Source organism: Dermacentor andersoni, chromosome 5 (genome assembly GCF_023375885.2).
Source record: "Dermacentor andersoni chromosome 5, qqDerAnde1_hic_scaffold, whole genome shotgun sequence".
Lineage (NCBI taxonomy): Eukaryota > Metazoa > Arthropoda > Arachnida > Ixodida > Ixodidae > Dermacentor > Dermacentor andersoni.
Window position 1 is genome coordinate 50,729,550 of NC_092818.1, and position 23,554 is coordinate 50,753,103.

The window sequence follows — 23,554 nt, forward strand, 5'->3', positions numbered from 1 at the left end:
GTGTGCCCTCGCGTATTTCAGTATTTTTTCGTATCTGGCCAATCAATTCTTTGGAAGCCCGCAAGGCGGAGCTGTTCCAGTAGATTCATGAACAGAAAATATTAATATTCGCCTAGAGTACCGTGCAACTATACAAGAAAATAAATAAATAAACATGCGCATTTCTCGAAAAGAAAACTTCGCAGTTGACAAAACTTTGTCCTCTACCGGGGATCTACGCCGGGACCCACAGTTTTTCGGGGGTGGTCGCTGTACTACCCAGGCTAACCACGAGTCTAGTGGAGCTATGGGCGAGGGCGACTTAGTCGGCAACTCGCAGCACAGGGACAGTACCGAATATGGTGAACCAACTCTGTGGAAGCACGCAAGTTGGAGGAAGATTCATGAAAGAGCAATATTGTCATCCGCCAAAGAGTGGCACGAAGACTATACGAAACAAACGCCCACGGGTTTCTTTACTGGTTTTCCTTGCAGGTTCTCGTTGCTATAGCTAGATGGCAGAGTTTCGATATCACTTTCATTTTGTATGTGCAATAATGGCGCCACAGAAGTTGTAGAATCATGCTTTAGTATACCTTTAGCATGTATCTCACCTGAGCAGAAGCCTTGATACAAAACTTTACGGTGACTTGAGCTCAGAATTAAACGGGCGGCGTTTTACCCGTCTCTTATTTTTTCATCTTTTCTTGTCTTACGAAAACATTTCTCAATGCTCATTTCGGTAATTCCATTACAATGGACGTGTCGCAAATGTCACGCTCATCGTGTGCGAGTGGTAACGGTCCATGCTGCCATTAGCAGATTCTCGCAAGAGTAATCGAGCAGACCTAACGATTCCGTTAACTAGGAGAATGCCCATTACAGCTGGCAGCCACTCAAGTCCGGCTGGCCGACGTGCAGTGCGAGAGTGCGGGCTGCCAGCGCCTGGCACGCTTCCTGGAGGTCTCCATCAACCGGTCGGCCGACGCCTGCACTGACTTCTACGGTTACGTGTGCAGCAACCAGCTGTACGCGAACACCTTCAAGATGGTACGGAAGTAGATTTGATGACAGACAGCCCTTGGCCGGATGGGAGGAGAACAACCGGCGAAGAAAGGGAACTAGATTTTTGTTGACGCGTTTGTCGGCCCCATTATATAGGAATATTCTGCGAGAACGGATTGGCGTTCATGTTACCGATTAGGAGTATGGTGTTAAGTTCTGGCGGCTCGAGCCTCGCAAAGGTCAGATAGGCCGCAGTGGAAATAACAACCTGAATTATTCGTGCAGTCATACTTATGAATTATTCTTGTCGTGCGAAACCGAGCTCGATAAGCCTTCTCCATTCGCCAACATCACACGGAACCGTCGCGAAAATCTTCGCAGCAACTTTCGCAACAAAATAGTGTGCGTCACCATTGCTTGTATAGCATTTAAGTTACCGTTTCACTAAAGCCTCGCTCCATGTATATTCCGACATGTGCGTTGGACCTGCTTATTCTGTCTTCCTTGCTTTTCCGTTTTTTTTTTATGATAACCATGGAACAAACAAAAAAAGCCAACTTTCATAAATTTACGAGGCATCCGCAAACAAATAAATCTCGCACTCTAAAATTGACATCTAAGGTACTGAAATGCAAATAATGACGTACTTCTTAAATGGAACGACTCCACCATCACACGTGGCTTCCGATAACTCTCGTTACCGTACTTGTGGGATCAAGATATGAAGGTGAAATGGGGCACTCTCACCGGTGCTGACACGCTATAGGGCCTTCAGGCGACCGAAAAAATTCTGATTGAATTTTTATTGACGCACAGCGTTCTTGACGTCTCGATCAGATCACATGGTCTGCTGAGTTTTGCACACTCCCAATGTGTCGCTCACGTGTATGACGATATTTTTTGTGCATCCAAACAGAAGTTGCACGCACACGTTGCTTGCGCACAATGGAAATTGAGCGCGCGCTTCGTCACTGTATGCCTGTAAGTGTGTGCATGGGTGAACTCGGGTAAGCACCGTATCTAATCGAATGGCGGATTATACTGAACAGAAAATGAGCTACGAAAGCCGGGAGTCGGCTTAGATTCGAAGGTGCGGGCGGTTTGACTGCGACCGCCAGGCACTGTCGACCACAGTAAGGTAACATATTGAACACGCTGGACGACAGTGAAGTCAGTACGCTGTTGGAAGGAATTGGTGACTAAGAAGAGCGCGATGTCGCTGAAGACGGCGAGAAGTAAACGGTGCACATGCTTTCGACAAGCTTCAGGAACCGCAACAAAATGCATGTTCTTTTTGCGATAAAACACCTTTTTTTTTTCGTTCCGCTTACATTCGATGGCTTACATTCGATGAAACGTTTCTTATTCTTATTGTCTCACTTTTCGAATTCAAGAGGTAGATCAAGAATAAAGGCCCGTCTAGGTTCGAGTAAATACAGTAAGTGTGAGTAAGAGCCGCGTAATCTCTCCCGAGCATGGCGGTCGCTCTTTTGGCACGCACTGGCGCAGATGAGGCAGCAACACATGGTGAACCTGACGCGGATGCTGCGCGCTTCGCCAGTGCCCCGCCAACGCCAGACGGCGCTCCAGAAGGTGACGGCGCTCTTCTGCGCATGCGTGTCGCTCGTGTCCGAGAACCGGTCCGAAGGCGCCGACCTGTGGGCCTTCCTCGTTCACCACGGGCTGCAGCCGGCACCTGTTGGCAGCAAGATGGCGCACGCTGCCCACGACGCGGACCCTTTGGAGACCACGGTCCGCTTGGCGGTCACGTACGGCCTGCAGCCCGTCGTGTCCTTCAGCTCGCACGGAACCGGTGCTAGTGGCCGCTACCACCACGTGAGGGCGTGCTGCTCTTCTTGTACTCAGATTTGCTGTGTAGGCTCTGTTGGCTCACTAAAGGGAGCCTATGCAGTAACTCTACTCCTATTCACCCATTGTAATCGCTTTGCGCGTCCGCTCAATAAACACCCTCTGAAAAGGCTCGAAAATAATGTTAACTAATTCTAGATCGCTGGATTACGTTGTCGAAGTACTTGGAAGTCCAAACTTACCGTTGTTAGAACGTCGGTAAGCCAATAAATCTAAAATACTAAAGATGTTCATGAAGCTAGCTTGGTAGTACTTGCAGTATCGCGTTAGTAGTTAGTGGTAGTACTTGCAGTATCGCAGCTGCAGGAAGCGCTTCAGATATCTGAGTCCGGATGGCTCGCTGCAGCGTTGGAGGCAAAGCTGCCGTAGGTGCGTCGCTGTGAGGCAGCAGCGACAGCTGCCTGACCACCTATTCACGAATAAAATCTTTGATGTGCTGCGAGAGGGTCCAGTTGGTCATGTCGGTGGAAACCGCGATGCTCGAGACGGAATTGGCGTGCTGAATGTTGTGGCGCGCGATGGAACGTTGGCGGCGCAGCTCGTCAAAGCTTTGGCAGAGGTTAATGAGGACGGATACGCTAGCTGGGCTTTTGGCCAGCAACATTTGCAATGTGCTGTCCTCGATGCCCTTGAGGATATGCTTGATCTTGTCATCATCTGACATGCTGGGATTTACCCGCTAACACAAATCCAGAACATACTCGATGTAGCTAGGGAATACCTCTCCAGGCTGCTGTGCGCGCTGGCGTATACGCTGTTCAGTGCGTTGCCTACGCACAGCTGGGCGATCAAACACTTTGGCTAAAATAGTCTTAAACGCAAACCAGCTTTTAAAGTTCGATTCGTGGTTGAAGAACCAAAATTTGGCTACGTCGGCGAGGTAGAAAGGCACGTGGGTCAGCTTAGACTGGTCATCCCATTTGTTGGGTCACCTTGTGTTTCACGGGCATTGCATCGTGTCGGGGCTTCGTGAGTTGGGGGTACTCAGCAACTATCTTGTCCTACGTTGAGACCGACCGAAACGCATGGATGCCAGATAAAGGGAGGTTGGACTGCGGGCCAAGTACATCGAGGGATGTGACTTAAGCCTTCAGACGCCGATCGCGAATACGCATCTAGGTTGAAATGGCTGAGCAAATCAGCTCCCAGAATGGCAAAGCTGACGTCGGCGATCACAAACACCCATCTGTGCAATCGCCGGAGTCCGATATCTAGCATTTTTGACCGGAATCCATACAACGTGATGGCAGTGTTGTTCACTGCGTGGAGCCTGGGTGTAGACTTGCTGCGTTGGCGATCTGCGGCCGTGGCGGGAACGATAGACAGCTCGGCTCTGGTGTAGACGAAGAGGCGGGTGCCGGCAATGCGGTCGGCTACAAAGCATAGACTGCTAGCCTGAGGGCCGATGTCGCACGCCGACATTAGCGACAGGCCGGTGCGCTTCCAGTCCACGAACGGGGCTCAGTGCAGCGACTTTCTTGTTCGGGAAAGCGACAGCGGTACCAGCACAACTGCCGCGGCGAGTCTCTAGGTGCGCTGCGAGGCTGTGAAGGCGAATAGTTGCGCCAAAGTTGGCCTCCAATGTTGCCACCCGTGGTCAGCTTCTCCAGTGCACTGGTAAGGCACTTCACAGTTTACTCCTGGCGTGAGAGTTGGTTTGCTGGCTCTGAGACTCTAGCAGTGGCAATAAGTAGCTGTGCCGCAGACGAGCAGGCCCATATGCGGTCAGTGAAAGCAGTTAGCCGATCGAGACTCGTCTCGCCGGAACCCGATAACACCATGCGTGCGGATTGTGAAAGGCACCGCAAGAACAGCTCGCGCAAACTTGGAAGCTGGCTCTCTTTTGCCGAGTGGCCACCCAGCAGCTCATGCAACCGGTGCAGGACTTGTGACAGTCGTTGGTCGTCGAGTTCCCCGGGTACTAGCTGTTGGAGACTCTGTTGTGATGGCTCGAGGCACTGCAGTGCCGTGCGTTTCAGGTCGTCGTATGCTGTGGCCGAAGGCGTACCCACTAGCAAGTCGTCTATTGCATCGGTGATATGGGAGGGTATCGCGGCGACGACGTTCAAGTACTTTGCTGTATGTGAAATGATGCGCTGGAGTTGAAAATGGGCCTCTAGTTGCATAAACCAAACTCGAGGATTCTTGGGCCAAAGGCTAGGAAGCTGAAGCTGTGCGGTGTTGCGAAGCCGGGGGTCCGTGTGGTCAACGAAGTCTCCATCGATGGTGCCGTACTACGTGCCGGGAGAAAGGGTTCCGAGCAGCGTTTTAAGAAAATGAAGAAAAAGGAACATATTCAAAAAAGTTTACATGATTGAGATTACAAAACGGCTCCAACTATCGGAGCATACTATCGTAGCGCATTAGCATGTCCGAGTCACTCTGTTTCCGAGCATCCCCTTCTCAGCCGTCCGGATTCGTTTTTTTGCCTGCGTCGTCATTGTTCCTGGTTTCCACCATTCCGGCGTCAGGAGACAGATGGCGTCAGGAGACCAATTCCGGCGTCGGTGAGCTGGTTGTCCCTTTCGGTGCGCCCAGTCGGAAACGCATGCCCCCACCCTGGGCATCAAGAAGGAAAGTAGGAGGAACGCACGCTGACTCCGATGCCCGGCGTGGACAGGCCAATTTGGGCTGCTGACAGGTGTTACGAATTTAGGCGTGACAACTGAATGCCGCAGGTGTAACATTTTCCCCGATCTGTAGGGCCGCCGGGCACACATGCTACTGACAGGTGTGGCGAATGGAGGCGTGACAACTGCATGTCGCAGGTGTGGCATCTCCCCCGATCTGGAGGGCCGCTGGGCACAACAGCGGCAATGACTGGAGAAGTAATCGTGGTGCAGTCTCTGTCAGCACGAGTTGGAGCAGCGTTGTCCTTGGCTAGTGTTCGAAAAAAAAAAAACGTAAATGTCGTGGGTCACCACTTGTTGGGAGCTTGGTTTAGTGGAGGCAAGTAATGCGTGTTTTGACAGGTTGAGAACGGAGAGTCGACAGGCTTTATTCAAACGGAAAAGCATTGGCTGTGGTATCACCCCCGTTGGGTGAGCAGGGGCCAATGACCCCACGTTGAGGTACGGTGGGGGAGCAAAGGGCAACGACCCTCACGGGAAAGTGCAATTCAAAGGAGCGGGGACAATGAAGTGACGGGCGGTCACTACAGGAGCTTAACGATTTGAAACTGCGGAGTGGGTTATGGGCGACTCCGTAGTGGAGGACCCCGGATTAATTTTGACCAGCTGAATATCTTTCCGTGAATATCTACCGTACACCAACATGAGTACACGAGAGTTTTTGGGTTCCATTCTCATCGCCAAATGACCTCTGCGGCCGGGAATCAAACCCTTGACATCGTGTTCAGAAGCAGAATTCCGTAGATATTTAGCCGCGGCTCAAGGGTACAACGTAACGACAAGCAACAAACCGTATCTCAGTCAACCGATGGTGCGTGTTTACGCTATAAAGCACTTGATGTGATTACGCCACTCAGGATGTACATTTTTGCAACCATCAAGTGTCCTGCGAGTGTGTGAGCATAATTATTTTCGTTATTAATAGTTGTAATAGTAAGTAGTAATAGTAATAGCAGTAGTAGCAGCATTAGTAGTAGTTGCGGTTCTTCCCTCCAATTTTATACTTCCTTTTTTTTTTTAGTTACTCTTAAGCTGACGTCGCTCTGCTTAGCACGAAGTCTTGAATTTGATTCCAGACAACGGCAGCTTCATTCTGATGGAGGCTGAGTGAAAATGCCCGTGCACTTAGCTTTAGGTGGGTGTTTTGTTAACTCTGCCCCCCCCCCTCCACCCTCTCCGCTGTACGGTTTCTTTCGTAGGCCGTGTGAAACTTTCGGAGGTTAAGCACTAGCAATAATTTTTTTTTCCTTGAACGATTGATGTAGAGTTCATGTGATGTCTTTTTTTTCTAGCCTTGTTTTGCTACTACAGTTTTTTGAATAATGCCAGACTTATAGGTCACTAGCTCAACCGGGCATCATATCTAAGTTTCATTTGCTGTTCCTCCTGCAGCTTGACATCAGCGACGATTACAACACGTGGCAGGTGACGCGGCAAAGTATGATCAAAAACAACGACCTATCGAGCTTCGTCAGCGAACGAATATCCGTGCTGGTGCCGCCATTGGAGAAGGACGCCGTGCTTGAGCTCAGCGCGGACGTCATATTCACGGAAAGTGAAGGTCCGTTAGTCTCATTTTCGTTATTTTATTTCTTTTTTTAAGCATGAATTGTTTTTAGTTCCCGTTGTCGGCGATCTTCAAGTTACCTTGAGCCAAAAGCCAGAAACGTTATCTGGGTACTCAAACGAGAACATCCGGGCAAGTTGCGAGAATAAAACGACATCACCCGTTGCAACCAGTCGAGACTCCATTACATAGGCTAGTTACTTCCAAAACTAGTTTCGAAAATATTGCTTCCGAGTACTTCCAAATGCTTGTTCCCAATAGACGGTTTTAGCAGAATGTTTTCTGCTGCCCGCTCTGCTCTAGTAGACCCGCTCCGCCCCAGCGGATTAACGGAAAAATAATCTATTTTAGCTGTGTGTACACGCGTTCGGTGGGCGTGCAGTCGCATGCTGGGCCACCTGGTGGTGCAAGATAAAACAACAGCCAAAAGCATATAGCATATTCGAGTTGACAAGTGCCATGCAGCGAAATTTTTTTAATGTTGCAACTTTCAAAACAAATATTGGTGGTATTTACCGTTTTTATTTATTGATTTCTATTTATTATTTTTTTTCGCGGTGGGTGCATTACCACATGAAGGCTGCGAGGCTGCTCTTAGTCGAAGACGCTTGATGTGTCACTTATCTACTCGTCAACAAATTGTCGTATTCCCTACTGGGCTTCTAGCGCCTAGTTTTCACTCTCATCTCGTTTCATTAGGCACTCTGTCAAAGATGCAAAGCGTTTTCCGAGCAGATCAGCCAATCCACGGCTAAGCTAGCCACCCCACCGCGGAAGTGGCGGCAGCCATTTTGTACTTTCATTGGTCTCCACGGAGGAAGGAAACTAAGGAGAGGCCCTGACGTCACTCTTTGTGAAGCAAAAGTGAAGCCGGAATTTGGCGTTGCTCATGGCGATGCTCCGCCTTTTGGGCCACCCTCCTCGCTTGTTTACATCTTTCGCGAAACCACGCCGCGCTGCGCGTGGTGTCGCGCGCGGAGCGCGCGCGCTCGCGCAACATCTGGCAGAGCACGGTGAAGGTAACACAGCGCAACAAGACACGGTGACTAACGCAAACCCGCCCACTCAGCGCCTTTGCCACGGCCCGAAACCTACCAGAGCAACACGTGTGAGCGCTCAAAACCATAACAACGCCGCCATAGTGGCCCAAAAGGCGTGGCCATACAAGAGAAAAAATAAAAAAGCAGCAAAAAAATGAGAACCCACTACGTCATTTCCGCCACACTTTTCTCCTAGCGCGCGGAGGGGGTAGGGCACGGAGGAAGGAAACTAAGGAGAGGCCCTGACGTCACTCTTTGTGAAGCAAAAGTGAAGCCGGAATTTGGCGTTGCTCATGGCGATGCTCCGCCTTTTGGGCCACCCTCCTCTCTTGTTTACATCTTTCGCGAAACCACGCCGCGTTGCGCGTGGTGTCGCGCGCGCTCGCGCAACATCTGGCAGAGCACGGTGCAGGTAACACAGCGCAACAAGACACGGTGACTAACGCAAACCCGCCCACTCAGCGCCTTTGCCACGGCCCGAAACCTACCAGAGCAACACGTGTGAGCGCTCAAAACGATAACAACGCCGCCATTGTGGCCCAAAAGGCGTGGCCATACAACAAAAAAAAAACCAAAAAAGCAGCAAAAAAATGAGAACCTACTACGTCATTTCCGCCACACTTTTCTCCTAGCGCGCGAAGGGGGTAGGGCCTCTCCTTAGTTTCCTTCCTCCGTGTTGGTCTCGCTCGCCGCACTTGCGCCCCCGCTCGGCGGCATAGCGGAGCGGGGCGAAGGAAACGTTCTGCTAAAACTGTCTAATATCACTCAAGCTGTAACTTCTTGTTTGCTGAAGTTTTATTTGTCATATCCAACAGGTTGTCGGGTGGGGATATTCAAAAGGAAGATACAGGACACTACACACTCGATTGTCATCTTTTGTTGCTAAGACAGAGTTGCCTGTGCTCTTTTCAACGCCAGCGGTCCGTGAGGTCCGCGGCGCGTTTGGCGCGGCGCGTCCGGCGCATCGATGATGGCTATTAGACCGCGACGAGACTTGCAATGTGGTTCTGTCTGTGACAGGAAACTATTATGTCCATATAAACTATACTCCCTTCGACACATAGCAGTCAGTGCTGTGGAGGCTACAGAGTCTTCTTGCAGTGACTTCGTTCGCACTTAGATATAGCTCTATGGGTTTTGACCTCAGTTGTGCGCAGCTACCTGTCTTTTATAGGGGCACAGCATTGAATGAAACAAATTTTAATCCTTAGAAACAAACACACAGTGGTATACGGCTGCTAATGCGTTGTTTCAGATCATTTATATTTTTGTTCTTCTTTTCGGGGTTTTCTTTTTGTTTGTAACCAGTCGCGAGGAGCCTCACGTGCAAGATCGTGCGAGCGAACGCTGTTCGCGCGCAACGAATCATGGACGGAACGCCCAGCGAAGCATAGACGGAACGCGCGGAGTGATAAGTTTTCTTGACAGAACTCCTTGCGTAGCTTCCACAGAGTCGACTGCTATGTAGGGAACGGAGTATAGTGCGCAGTATGGTGTGGCGCAGTGTCGTGAGGTGTGCCGTTGCGAACATGCGCTACATCCATTTTAACATTGTGGCTAGTATCATCTCCAACCAATGTGCTTTGCCAGTAGCCATTTCCTGCTTTTATCTACTCCCAATTACGGGAGAGCCAGCATTTTTTTGTGGCGCTATGTGCGAAATCTACGAAATGGCTGGTGGCAATGCTCGTGCGAGCAGCTTATGAGACAGCCTGTATGCTCGTGAACAGTGGGGTACGGCGAAGCGCAAACACACACACACACACACACACACACACACACACACACACACACACACACACACACACACACACACACACACACACACACACACACGCACGCGCACGCACGCACGCACGCACACACACACACAAGCACGCATATATACATACATACATATATACATACATATATACATACATACATGCATACATATATATATATATATATATATATATATATATATATATATATATATATATATATATATATATATATATATAGATTGTTACGTGTGGAAAGCCACAGACTAAAGATGCTATTTACACGCTATGTACACTGGAGCCAGGCAGCCAGGCTGACACTCGCTCGTGCCAAGGGCACCGACCAACTTCGTCGTTCTCGCGCCGGCTCGTCTCTTGAGCATCGCTCGATGACATCGTAATAATATTGTTTCGTCAAGTACGCAGTAGCCTACTTGCCAAAACACATGTTTATTGCCACTTGCAATACAACGGAAAAGAACCACAGGGCACCTACGCGGCCGTCTTTAGAGCTGTTGGGGACGAGCTCCACCACTGAAAAAGCTGGCGCCACCGTCGGCGTGGCGTGGCAGGAGGGATCACGTGGACACAGAGGCGGCGTCGGCTGCTTCAGAAGCACCGAAGCGAGCTGAAAACAAAGGTTTAAAGTCCCACCTTCGCTGCGGTTCTGATTAAGTGGTGAGGCTTACCCGCCTTGGGTGTCTGCTTGACAACATTTAAAATCACTATAATAGGTAGTGGCTGCCTCTGGAGGCGTGCAGCATGGTAGGCTACTGCTCGGTGCCGCAGTGCCGGACGTACGCAACGGAGCCCGGTGTCAGCCTTATTCACACGTAGCCGTAGGACAAGGAGCTGCATGAAACTTGGCTCGCGAAGCTTAGAGCCGGCAGACAGCCATCGGCTACAACTCGGGTACGCAGCAAGCACAGATGCGAGGAAGATTTCTGCTACGGCGCCGGGACTGCGATGTTCGGTAGTAGCAGAAAACGCGCAGTGAGATGCTCGCCCGCGCCCGCTGCCCGGCTAATGTCATGACGGTTTGGTATATGAACTTGCTAATGCTAGATACCGGCAAGTTCACTGGAACGGAAAGGGAGCGGTAACACGTACATTTAAAAGAAGGCATGGCATATGGTCATGTTTGTGTGATGAATTAATGCACTGGATTACGAAAAAGAAGCAGAGGGAAATCGCACGCTGAGAAGACCGATAAACATACAGTGCGACGCAAATTGAGAAATAATATTGAAATGTCCAAGAATTTAGAAGACAAAAAAAGAATGAATCGTCGCGACCGCACATCACACTCGCCGTATAGGCGTCGAAGTCTCTATAGCGAAATTATTTTTGAACAGTTCTGATAGCGTCCATGCAGCAATGGTTGCTATTGTACATAATGTCAAATGCTCATATGCTGCGGCCTATAAGCTCACGCACGGCACGGTGCGAAAACGCGCTCACAGCGAAAGCAAAACATTGTGCGCGGACATGCATGCAGATGCGCAGTCGGTCGCTGCGAACCCGTGGGATCGCTGCAATGAGACTTCATTCTGTTAGGCTCCATTTGGTTATACAGAAAAACCACTATGAGTACATATTTCACATAGTTTACTCTCAGTGTTTGCCTACCTTTCACACAAGAAGCCGGTTCGGGAGACTCCATCGCGGAGATCGCGAGCTGTGGCGTTCACTGTACGTATTCGGTAAAGAGATAGCGTCTGTAAACAATTCTGTGTTTTCAGTTTGCCCAAAATTATTATATCGACAGTCAAAAACTTCCCTCGTTTTGTGCATAAATGTGCAGGAGGGCTGCCGCGTGGTGTTTTTATTGAGCGCCGTAAGCGAAACCTATGAGGAGCGCGCCGCGTGATCCCTCATACTACGCAAGGGATGCGCTTCCGACAGATGGCAACTCCGTAAGTCCTCCCCGCCAATACACAGAGCTACTAATCAGTGACAGAACAGACACACGCACAGGAACGTGCGTTCCATCTCAGATACAAGAATTCAAGACCTGAGTGACGTCAGAGTGCCACTACACACTCTATCTAAGGGGTGACGACACGGCACCCCCCCCCCCCCCCCCCCCCCGATGTGTTCTTAGTGTCGGTCGGGCGGTCGTCCTTGCCGGGTGCTGCGCCGAAGCTCCTGTTGGGAAGATGGTGATGCGCCACCACTGAACTCCCTGCCTGCAGACGATGGGTCCGGAGGGGTGGCTTGTTTGTTGGTATCTAGTGCCTGCTCACCTACTTGATCGGTGTCAGGCGTCTTTCGCGCACCATCGTCGTTTACAGGGTATGCACCTAGAGACCTGCGAGACACAATGTCTTGGCTACATGCTGGCGGTTCAGTGTTTGAAGACGGCGCATGAACCGATTGCGGGAAGCAGTCCTGGAATATTCCCGGTCGCAGATTATCGACAATAACGTACCGCTCTTCGTTCCCTATCCCGAACAGATAAGTGCTTGAACTCACACGTTTATTTACCTTGCCGCTCAACCACTTCCCTTCCACGGGTGCGTATGTCCTGTACAAGGACGCCCTCCCCTTTCTCGAAGTCCCTCCACGCACCTCGTCGCTGATTTGCCGACTGCTTTGTTCGCCTAAGTTTTTCTTTCATCCTTTGCTCGATATCGGGATGGAGAAACGCTCAACCTAGTCCTAGGTTTCCACGAAAAGAATAGCTGGGCCGGTGTGTCTTCAGTGACCCCCGTTGGCGTGTTCCTATAATTGAATAGGAACTTGTCGATCTGTTGCTGGAGTGACTTCATCTGCCCATTTCTTTGTTCGTCCATGACCTGCTTAAAAATATTTTTTTTAATCTGCACGCAACGCTCCGGAGTCCCGAACGCAAATCACTACGAAGAACAGAAATGGCGGCACCGGTATCGACAAGAGCTGACACGGGAACATCTTCAACAGTTGCATGAAGCATGTTGGCCGGGCGAACAGCAGTAATTTGTGATGACCGACAGGAAGCATTTTTCTCTCTAAAAGCTGCATATATTAGTTCTCCTAGAATAGAATTCTGGGAAATCACAATTTGATTATGAGGCACGCCATAGTGGGGGTCTAATTTTGACCATGACGGGATCTTTAACGTGTCCCCAATGCACGTGACACGGGTGCTTTTGTGTTTAGCCCCCATAGCAATCAAGCCGCCGCGGCCGCTGTTTGATCCCGCGACGTCGCGCTTAGCAGCGCAACACCATAGCCGCTAAGGCACCGCAGCGGATCAGTTTTCCGAGTGCTGATCAGAAAGATGTAAAGTGGTGATGTAGAGCGCCGGCAGGGCGAAGGAGAACGACGTCAGGCCGAACGGGAACTATGAGGTAGATTGGGGGCAGCTGGAAGAGACGGGGAACGCTGCTGAGGAATCGAGTGCGGTCCGGGATAGTAGGTGTCACGTCGGCGGGTACGGTCTCTCTCGGGCTCAACATATCCCCGTCTTTTATCCTTCTGGCGACGGCGGCACAAGCGAGATACATGGCCGCGTATACCGCAGTAAAAACAAACCGGATGAGGTGGATGTCACTGAGGGCAGGGATGTGCAGCAAGCGCCCTGGTAGCCATCGAAGCCAAATGATCACGGTAGGGGTTGGTAGCCAAGCAACATCCACGTACGTGAGTACTGCGCGCGCTACCGGAGTAAGAGTCGTCGTGGGTGTATTCATCGTTGTCAACACTTGCTTTACAACATCGCGCAAGTCGAAGTTTGGGGTTGGGACGCAGGCAGCAGGAGAACGTCTCAGTTCTTGTATTTTAAGCTCTCCGTGGGTGATGGTGCGGATGAGAGCACGTAGATCAGAATAAAGGGAAGCCTGAGGATTGCTGCCGTCCTTTTGAAGGTGAAGCTACCGCAGCTCGTCTGGGCACTGACACGTGAAAGTGATGTTGTGGACGGAAGCCGATTTTTTGCACGATTAAGGCGTTGAACGCGACAGAGCCAATGCCTTTAAAAAGTGTCGAACGCGTTCGGCTTCCGTCATGCTAGGGTTCGCTCGGCGGCACGGAGCCAAGACATCAGCTATGTATGAGGTGTAAGAGTCGTGCGGAAGTCAGGGGCGCATGTCCGGTTTCTGCTTGGGGACTCCTGCACAGCCAGACAAGGAATGGAATATTTAGGCTCCCGAGACCTCCCTGCCAAGCGTCTGATTGTTACGTAAATACGCAAATAATTTTAAATAAGCACAAAAACGCAAAAACGAAACCAAAACCTGACCAAGCAGCCGAACAAACCTCTTCGTGTGACGTCGCGAGTATCTCCACCGGGAAAGGCGTGCAACGCATGCCGGTCTCGCCCGCTGGCAGCGAAGAGCAGACGTTCGGCTGAATCGTGACAGCATAGGACTTTCGGGTGACAACATGTCAGCTACACCAGCTCTTCGGATCTGTCAAATATTGACAGTTAAGATTGTGACGAATTCAATAGTCACGAATCGCAGTTCGCATTCGACCCGTCACCACGAGAGCCAGCGCCCATGCGCTACATATCGTGCTGTAACACGAAGAGCAAGCGTACCCCTAACCACTGATTTTACACGTGCTGCTTGCTATTTTAGGTGTTTTACCCCTTCTCAGGGAAGCGCTCCACATGCTTACTGTAAGATGGGGAGCACAACTTTCCGCATTTGTATCCCACAAGAACGCCGCTGACAGTTCAAAGCATCGAACGGTGCATTTATGTACATCGGAAGGTGCAGCGACCACTCCTCGTTCGCTTGAGATATATTGCTATAGCCGCTAATCCTGACATCAACTAATGTCTAACATATCAAAACAGGCAGATTTTGCGCGCGTAAGCACCGTTACATCACTATGAATCGCACTGATATGAGCGACCGCACCGTCCAAAACAGCGATTGGGAGACCGTAGACAGGAGCGTTGTTGTGCTGACTACTTATCATTCTTCGTATTCTCTTAATGCACACAATGTGTTCCGTAAAGTGGACACTGATGAGGACTTTGTGACAATGCGTAGTTTTCTCGCGGTAACGCCAATGCTAGTAGAGACACCGTTCGCAGCTGAACTACACGATTATTTACGCTGCGGTATCGAGGGGCCTACGCTTGCTGCCCATTTGGTATATACGAGGCAAGCAGTGCACCTCGGAAGCTAAATAATGAGTCTGTATGACAGTACGTAAAAATACACCCATTTTCGTAGTCGCATCTAATTTAGGGAGGCACCGATGAGTGCTGCGGGCAGCTTTAAATTCCGTAGAAAACAGCAACGTACCGATGTCGATACTGCTCCGTGTCGTCGCTTCTAGCTCTTTGTGTGTGCCCCCGTACGAAATGAGGAATGGTTTATTTCAAATCCAGATGTTCAAAACTGAACTGCAGAAGACGTTTTCTTCGTCCTGATGGCTTAATTAGCTTCATGTCAGTTGCTCAGGCCTACGCGACTGTGACATATAGGCTTAGCATCGGCTGAACGCAATCAGCATCGGCTCAAATTCTGTGTGGGGATGGCGAGGGCTGAAGTTAATGCAGCCTACGTCTACAGAGAACACAGCTTCTCACCACAGCAAGTCCTCACGCCATGCACCAGCTCACCATCGTCGATTCCTCGACGCTTTCTCCACTGTAGTCTGCATAATCCCAGAATGCTCTGCATGGAAAACTCCTGACGTCATACACAATGTGGCTTGTAACTGAGGAGGAGGCAAGGTAGGGTGTTTTAAGCAATTATTTAATTCATTTGTAAAAATCTGTGGAACTCTCAAACCTGCTTTTTTGAGGACATGGCGGCAGTGTTCAGCAGCTCATGCAACATGCATAATAGTACCCACTGCAGCTTTCGAAGATTGCCGCTCCCACAGGGTTGTTTATTATAAAAATTCCAGAATGAAGCAAAATTGAAAGTCGTAAGCCAAAAGAGAAATTTCGGTTTATTGGTCAAAGGCATTCAAAGGCACCATAAACAAGTAAAAACACAATATCAAAATACAGACAGTAAAAAAAATAATAAGGCATCAAGGTAACAAAATTGAACTGCAAGGTAGCAACAACAGACTTGTAGAACAGACATGCCCTTTAGATATCAAGACAAGGAAACTCTACTCATGAACACACTTAAGATTTGGAGCATGTCACATACGGGGGAAGAGCAGGTCACCGCAACAAACATCTTCAAAATAATGAAGCAATGCACAGCTGTCAGCAATGCAAGCTATCCTCTGTGTGTTCGCGATTCGTCAAGTAGTGAAGCAATCATGGTTCGTAGTCAAAAAATACACAAAACTTCGAGCAAATACAGATTAAGCACAAAACGTATTCCAAGCGACTAGAATTAAGAACTTGGTTCCTTTCGAAAATATGGCACTGCAAAAGCAAATCAAAGCAATAAACACTCCACATAGAAGCAAGCACATGCACAGTGAAGTACAAGCAACACATTGACTGGTTAGGTGTTAAGCTGCAGTTATAAAATCAACAAAAAAACACAGCAAATTACCCTGGCAAAAGTGCAGAAAAGAGCAGAAAGCATTGAAAATAACCTAACTTATGGACAGGACAGTTAGCTTCCTTCTTTTTAATTCCGCATTATGAGATGACGTTGACAGATCATTTTTCTTTTTCACATGTTATTTAGAAGAATGTTTGCTGCTGAATGCAGCAATAGTTCCATGACTTGTTCAGGTCTATGGTCATTCAGACAAGTCTCAAAGTCTTCAAATTCTGGTAAGACCTCTGTTGTTAAACATATCAGAGCAGTTAGCTGGTCTTCTAACTTCAGGAGCCTAAGGCAGTCTTCTTTAGATAGAAATTGTTCTATTACTGCATGCACATGCATCACAGCATTTACAATAACTGGTGCTGATAAACAAAGACCACCCCTATTAAGGGCGTCGATGGGGTTATTTTCTTAAGGGGATTCCTCCAGTTTCCTAGCCACTACAAGGTTTCTCTTACATTCTTCACATTTCAGTGCCTTACAAGCAGCACGAACCCAATACCCAGCTACATATGTGATCACTGGGATTTTTGAAGCCAAAGAATCCAGTTCAGAATCTGTGACTTCAATGCTGAAGGCATTATCAAAGCTCTGCTTTTGTCACGTGATCGGTTGAGGAAGCCTGAGTTCTTCAGTTGGTAGAACTGGCAGCGAATTTTGCAAGCCAAGTTTAGCCTCACACTCTCACACTTGTGGAGTAGAAACATGGTGCTGGCCACCCACAAGTTGTCTGTGTTGACCGAACTTCGCCCCAAGTGGATCGGTCTGAATTTTTCCCAGAAGCAAGTAGCGCATGTTAAGTTCGTCAAGGCAGTAGCGAGTGAATTCCACAAGCCCCCAGGATGTAAGACATACGGGTGAAAATACCACGAGTGAAAATATCATCGTCAAAACGTAGTGCAATCGATATATCTAGCCAGTCTGCAAACTTCTCAAGAAATTGGATTCTTTCGTCATTTGCCACTGCTTTCCCTGGCTCTTTAATAGGGTCACGTTTTTGGAAGCGCTTCGAATGTGTTTTGACATTTACCACTGACCACCAGCGAACGATCATGTTGATACCGTTTGCAGTTCCTGCTGCTCTGTCAATGTCATTGGCATGCGCCAGAAGCCCTTCTGCAGTAAATTGATTGAATACTTGTTGTAGTGCAATCTTCACATTTTGCCACTCTAACTTTGACGTATTCAAATCTTTTGAGGTTAACTGGTGGCCATACTTTAGCAAACACCCTTCTTCCAGTTCGTGTCAATTGTCTAATTGACACGAATTGTACATTATAGTTCGTGTCAATTCGTGTCGTTATAATTCGCTAATTATACAATTGACCACTGTCAATTGTATAACTAGCGATCTCAAACTTTGGGTAATAGAAATTGGTGCCATGACTTTTTTTGTTTATTCAATTATTCCGCACACATTTCAAGAGGTGGACTGTGTCAACAATGTAAAACGGTGGTCTCGATTGGTCGCAGGGATGTGAATACACAAACTGCAGCTTTCGAGGACTGCAAAAGTTTGACATTGCTTTCTATTGATAGCATTGTTGGCAGTAACAATACATACTACTTTGTACCCGTGCAACTCCGCACCAGTCACGACTTTAGGATGATATTAAGCAACATAGCAGCGTCAATGGTTTTAACAGGAAGGATGTGAGCGACCTCTTTAAAAGAATAAACAAAACTTTCTACCATAAGAACGTGGGCCATCGCGGCAGCGTCAGACGAGTTAAAGGCAGCTTCACAAACATTGGCACCCTTGTTATCGAAGAATGGTTTCCAGTGAATTTCATCAAGCATCAAAGATAGTATGCGCTCGCGAGGCTGGAGACACTTCACACGCATCTTCATGTAAGACGAAAAATTTTCACCCGTCTCTCCTTGCGGTGACAGCTCGCATGATGCACAAAGCTTTCTGATGGTTGCAGAGTGAGGAAGTGTAATAACACCAGCGTGTCGCGGGAATTTGTAAGCGTGTGGCGATATTGTAAAGAGAAGACTAGCAATAACCATCAAATGTGGTGAAAATCTGGGCATTTTCATTGTGACTATTTCCAGCCGTTCTTTCAGCGCTTTAGGGACACTTCGAGTTTCCATTGGTAGTTGCTGTTTCAAAACCTGGAGCAGGGTGTCGACAGCCTTTACCACATCCTCAGGAATAATAGATTGTTTTTCAAAATTAAAGATTCTCTAGAATTTCTGAGGATGCGTCTGATATCCTGAACTTTGCTGGGGCAGGATAGTAATTTACTTTGGTAAGTTTGACCTTTTTATGACATACAGTTATGCCCATGCTGTCACTGATCACAACAGAAGCTTCAATGCTTGGCCTGGTGCCTCCGGTTAGCAACAGGAACCTTACACTCGACGAAGTATGCAGTACTGACCACTTCTCTGGCACCGAGGATCCCTGCAGACATGCCTTTAGCTTATTTAATGTCTTCATACCTGCCAACTTCCATCCTATGTGACGACAATGAATCCGCGAATGCCTTTGCAAGGTGGGAGGACTCCAGTCACTGCAGTCGATCTTCTGGCTCCTGTATTGTTTTGGAACACTGTGCTGTAGACAAGTATGATGTGCAGTCCTTGAATATTGAAGGCACAGCACTAGGGTCCAGTCGTGGTACCGGCAAAGCGGTCTCGATAACTTTTCCAATCCTTTGGTCATGATAGACATACTTATTTATAATAAAACTCTCATGGAAGTGCAGCGCACAGACCTGCAAAAACGAAAACAGGGGACTGTATCACAAAACGATGTCATAGTGTCTCCGAAAGGATACTACTCATATTATGTATATGTGCTCAAGGTAGTTTTTCTAGTACCGGCAGATTAGATTCTTTCGAGATGGAAGCACAGGCTAAACGAAAACTTTTCACAGGAAACACATGTGTTCCTCAGTTAGCGTGTGCTAAAAGATCAAAAAGGCATGCTTCTATTTCACAATTAGTCTTGTCGATAAGGTCGGCAAGATCATTATACGAAAATCATAGCAGCTGAAGAGCATAGAAGAACGTGCAACAAGCAGATTAAGCAAATGAACTATGAGAGCGAACCTAAATGTTACGGCTGATCAACTTAAAACCGGATTGATCAAATGACGAGAACCAAAAGCATCACCAACGAAGCTTAATCACCAACTGCGTAAATCAATGGCCATGTGCCTCGTTTCAAGAAATAAAGCTTTGAATCCGCTTCCGTGACCAATCTACTTTTCCTGCCGATAGCAGAAACAGTTGGGGCGCCCAAAACCTCTGATATCACTAGCTGGTTCTTGCTCGCGCGGATCATGGCAAAGAACGTAGTATTTAGTGGTCAGCCTTTCTATTACGGCAAACTTACAGCGTACTTGCATGACAGAATAGATCGTAGATGGCACCGTCTACGGCGATGTCCGACTGAAAAATAACTTCTCTGCAGCTCGAGCCGCAGTGCTATTTCTTTCCAACTGCAGAAGAACGAGAGCAGACTAAGCGACACGTCGAGAGCTCTTGACTGCACTATACAGCGAGAGCTGGCGTTACTTAGAGACCTTTTCTTTGCAAGACATCCTTCATATTTGATTATTAATCTCAAAAAATTTGGCAAATATACAACATAAAACTAGTAAAATCCAACTCTGCCTGCTTGACGCCACCGCTGTGCGAAATATAAATGCGAGAATTTTTCTCGGTTAGCCGTAGGAAGCTTTGTAAGAGTCCCTTCGACGCCTCGTCCCTCTCAGCGATGCAACGGATATTAGGCCTAACGCTCAGTGTGTTCGCACTGTCAATGAACTTTGCGCACCGTAAAAGTCCGCATGAAGGTACACAAGGAGCTAACTATAGCAATCCTTACCCTTGAAGAAGCTGTTAGTCCTCGCGTGGTATGGCACGCAGTCACTTGTTTCGCTTGGCGTCGTCCTTCGGAAATGCGAAGACTTGAATTTTCAAGTCTTCGTCGTAGTTTCCCCGGCATGCTGATAGCCGCAATTCACGGCTTAAGCACCACCACGCGCGTTGATTATGCGCAGGAACGCACACCCAGTACAAAAACACAAAACCACGCCAGAACGATACATGCAACGTCGGGCTGGTTGCTGCTGGTCCAGCGCGGGCACTGCTGCGCCAACTACGGGGTTTGCTTGGCCCACCAGATGCGACCGCCTACCGGATGTGGCGTTGCCCACGTGACATCTGTCAGCGCGCAGGCCTTAAATCTTTAGGGAGGCGTTGGTGTTTCCCGCCATGGACGCCGAACAGTTGGCACGGATCGAGTGACAGCGGGCGCTTACTCGCTAAAGACAGCAATGCCAGAGAGCTGATCCGTCTGTGCGACAACGTGAAACAGAAGCCAAACTTTAATGGAGAGAGGAAAATCCCCAGCTTCGTCAGGCACCAGTAAAGGCTCAACAACAGCGAAGGAAAGCGAATCCTGCGGTTAGAGCTCAGGAACGCTTGCCAATGAAACGCTAAATGTAAATAATTGTGCATATCTAGTAATGTACATATGCAGAAAGTTTAAACCAAATGCACTAAAATTACAAAAAAAATATCAAATCTAAAGTCAACCTCAAGTAACAAAGGAAAAGAAACAATTCCTAAACATAAGAAAAGAAAAGAACAGATAAACAAAAGCAAGAAACAGAAAAAGAAAACCTAAACACAGAAAAAGAAAAGCAAAATACAAAAGGAAGAGCTAAGCACAAGAAACTTACGCTGATAAAACACAGAAAAACAAAAGCAATGCACAAATCAAGAGAAAATAAACGCAAGGTACTAACAGCAATAAGATAATGGAAACACTGGGAATGACTACTCCGAAATTCCTACAGATTTCACGTTGAGTGGAACTGCATGTTTTTTTTTTTTTTTTTTTGTTAATCACGGCCATATAACGACAGCAAGCAATGAAGCCAAGGAAGGCATAAGGGTAATTAGCTCTGGTTGAAATTGAAAATGTAGAAAGTAATGAAGACACGAGAAAATAAAAGTGGGAAAAAATAATTTGTCCCCGATCGTACCAGACCCACAATCTTCGCATTACACGTTCGTTGCCCTACTACTTGTGCTACAGCGACGGCGAGTGATGGCCTCACATTTCGTATAGCAATGCCCCCAATTTTCAACAAATATCAACACGGTGCGGGGTGGAATTCTCTTGGCAATCGGAAAATAGCAGATACCCGCCGTACTAGCTGTAAATCACAGCACTTGAAGGCATTTCTTACAAAGGCTGAGCAATTCGTGCACACATATTTAATTCTGCATGCAGGTTCTTTATAATTTTCCTTTTCAACTAATGGCGTCTGCGTGGCAGTCACAGTTCTACAAAGACGGCGTGCAAGATTTTGCGCCGTTATTAAAATACACTTTGAACGCGCCGGAGGGCTTCTTCCCATAATTTACCGAAAAGGCCACAATTGACTTACTCACTCTGAACAATGCTTACACATTTTCCGCCATTATTTGCACCAAATACAAAACAAGCTCTTCGTTTAGTTCGCAAAGTTCATTCGGGAAAGCTAGCTTGCCTCGTGGAGCGGGTGGAAAATCGGCAGAAAACGATTATTTATCATTATTTTCAGTAATTCAAATTATGCCAGAAACCTCAAGCTTTTTTCGCACATCACGCTGTAGACGGCCCCCATTTCCACTGAATCTATGCCTGGCGTCATGCTGAGTTATCCAATTGGAAACAGCCAATAACGTGCGACTTACGATTTCAAGCACTTAATTCTTGAAGCTGTTCTTAAAGAGGCTATAAATTAACAACACATTTACCTTCGCATGCTCATTCACCATAACGTTCCCCCACAATTTATATGATTTCAATCTTGGCGGCCATTACAGTTCTATAGGACCAGCGAGCCAAATTCTGGACCATTTGGAGAACGCACCCATACGCTCCGGATGTCTTAAACACGCAAGTTAAGGAATTAACGATAACAGTCCTTTAGTTGCGATAACTTTAAACAAGACCTCGTTTATGTCACCAAAGACACCAGTGAAACCGACTACAAATCCGGTGTTATGCATGATAATGAGGAGAAAATGAGGATTGAGTATTTATTTCTAAAGCGCATAAAGCCCCCTCCGGGAAACTCCGGTTGTGGCTCGGTCCCCCGGGGCAATCTTAGTTGACGCCGATGCAATCATTCTCGCCTCGGGGCGCCTTGGTGCGATTTGTCGAAGATTTCATCAGAAACTCGCCCAATGCAACCGCGAACAAGCGACTTACCGTGACCTAGCGTCCCTGTTTGCATTCGCATGCTTATTCACCATAACGTGCCCCCATAATTTAACCGATTTCAATCTTGGCAGCCATTACAGTTCCCTAGGGCCAGCCAGCCAAATTCTGGACCGATTTGTGCCAGAAATTCTTCGGACATAAACGAGGTACTGTTTAAAGATAAAGGAATTAAAGGACTGTTATCGGTAACGTATAGGCGAAGTACAAAGTATAGGGTAATTACAACTTTAGCCTTAACTTGTGTGTTACCTTAGTGATAAATGACGCTCTGTTAACGGTCCCTGACACAATTGCAGGTATTCTCCCGCAGGGAGAAGATTTGCGCAAAGGTCCGCCAGTGTGTCCCAGCGATGCAGTGAAGCCACTCCTAGCGCGCGCAGGAGGCAAATGCCGCGCGGTGCTCCATTTGCTTTTTTTTTTATTATTTTTTTGTTAGCTGGTCGCGAGCTACATGCGCCAATTGTTCGCAAGCGCTGAGAAAGGTGGCACTTTTTTAATGTTGGCGATGCTCGAACAATTCGCGTGGCTGGTATAGGGCAGGGTTCCAACACCCCGAATAAACTTTGTTGTATGTACATTCGTGAGCAAAAGTATCCTTCGCCTGTGAGTAACTTGAAATTAAAGGCAGCAGTACAAACTTCGCGCTAAGGCTTTTCTAGTGCACTGGTCAGTTTCCGTTTATGCATGTTAATTACGAAGAAATTCTGTTCTTTCTTTTTTCGGCGACCCTGTGGTTTGTTTACTTGTGGTTTGTTTGTACACACATACAAACACGCGCATGAGCGTACATATAGGGCGTATAGGACCCCCCCTCGATCCCCCGAAATAAAATCCTGACTATGCCCGTGGCTCTAACAGCTGAAAAGTTCGCGTACAAACGTGCTGTACCTTCCAACAATAAGCAGTGCAATGTTTTCCAATATGCATATGAAGTTTTCTCACCAGCGCTGGAAGGCAAGAAATGTTTTAAATGGTGTTTCAAGAAAATTTGACGCACGTAAGGTG

General features: G+C 47.9%; 1 protein-coding gene across 1 annotated transcript in view; it reads left to right on the forward strand.

Moving 5' to 3' along the window:
• Positions 1–2,516: 2,516 nt before the first annotated feature.
• LOC126530370 (neprilysin-1-like) overlaps positions 2,517–23,554 on the forward strand; it is a 107,913-nt gene continuing 86,875 nt past the window's right edge. Inside the window, exons 1-2 of the mRNA XM_072288075.1 lie at positions 2,517–2,820; positions 6,876–7,044. Coding sequence (XP_072144176.1) covers positions 2,527–2,820; positions 6,876–7,044 — 463 coding nt within the window. The 5' untranslated portion in view covers positions 2,517–2,526. The remainder of the gene's footprint in view (positions 2,821–6,875; positions 7,045–23,554) is intronic.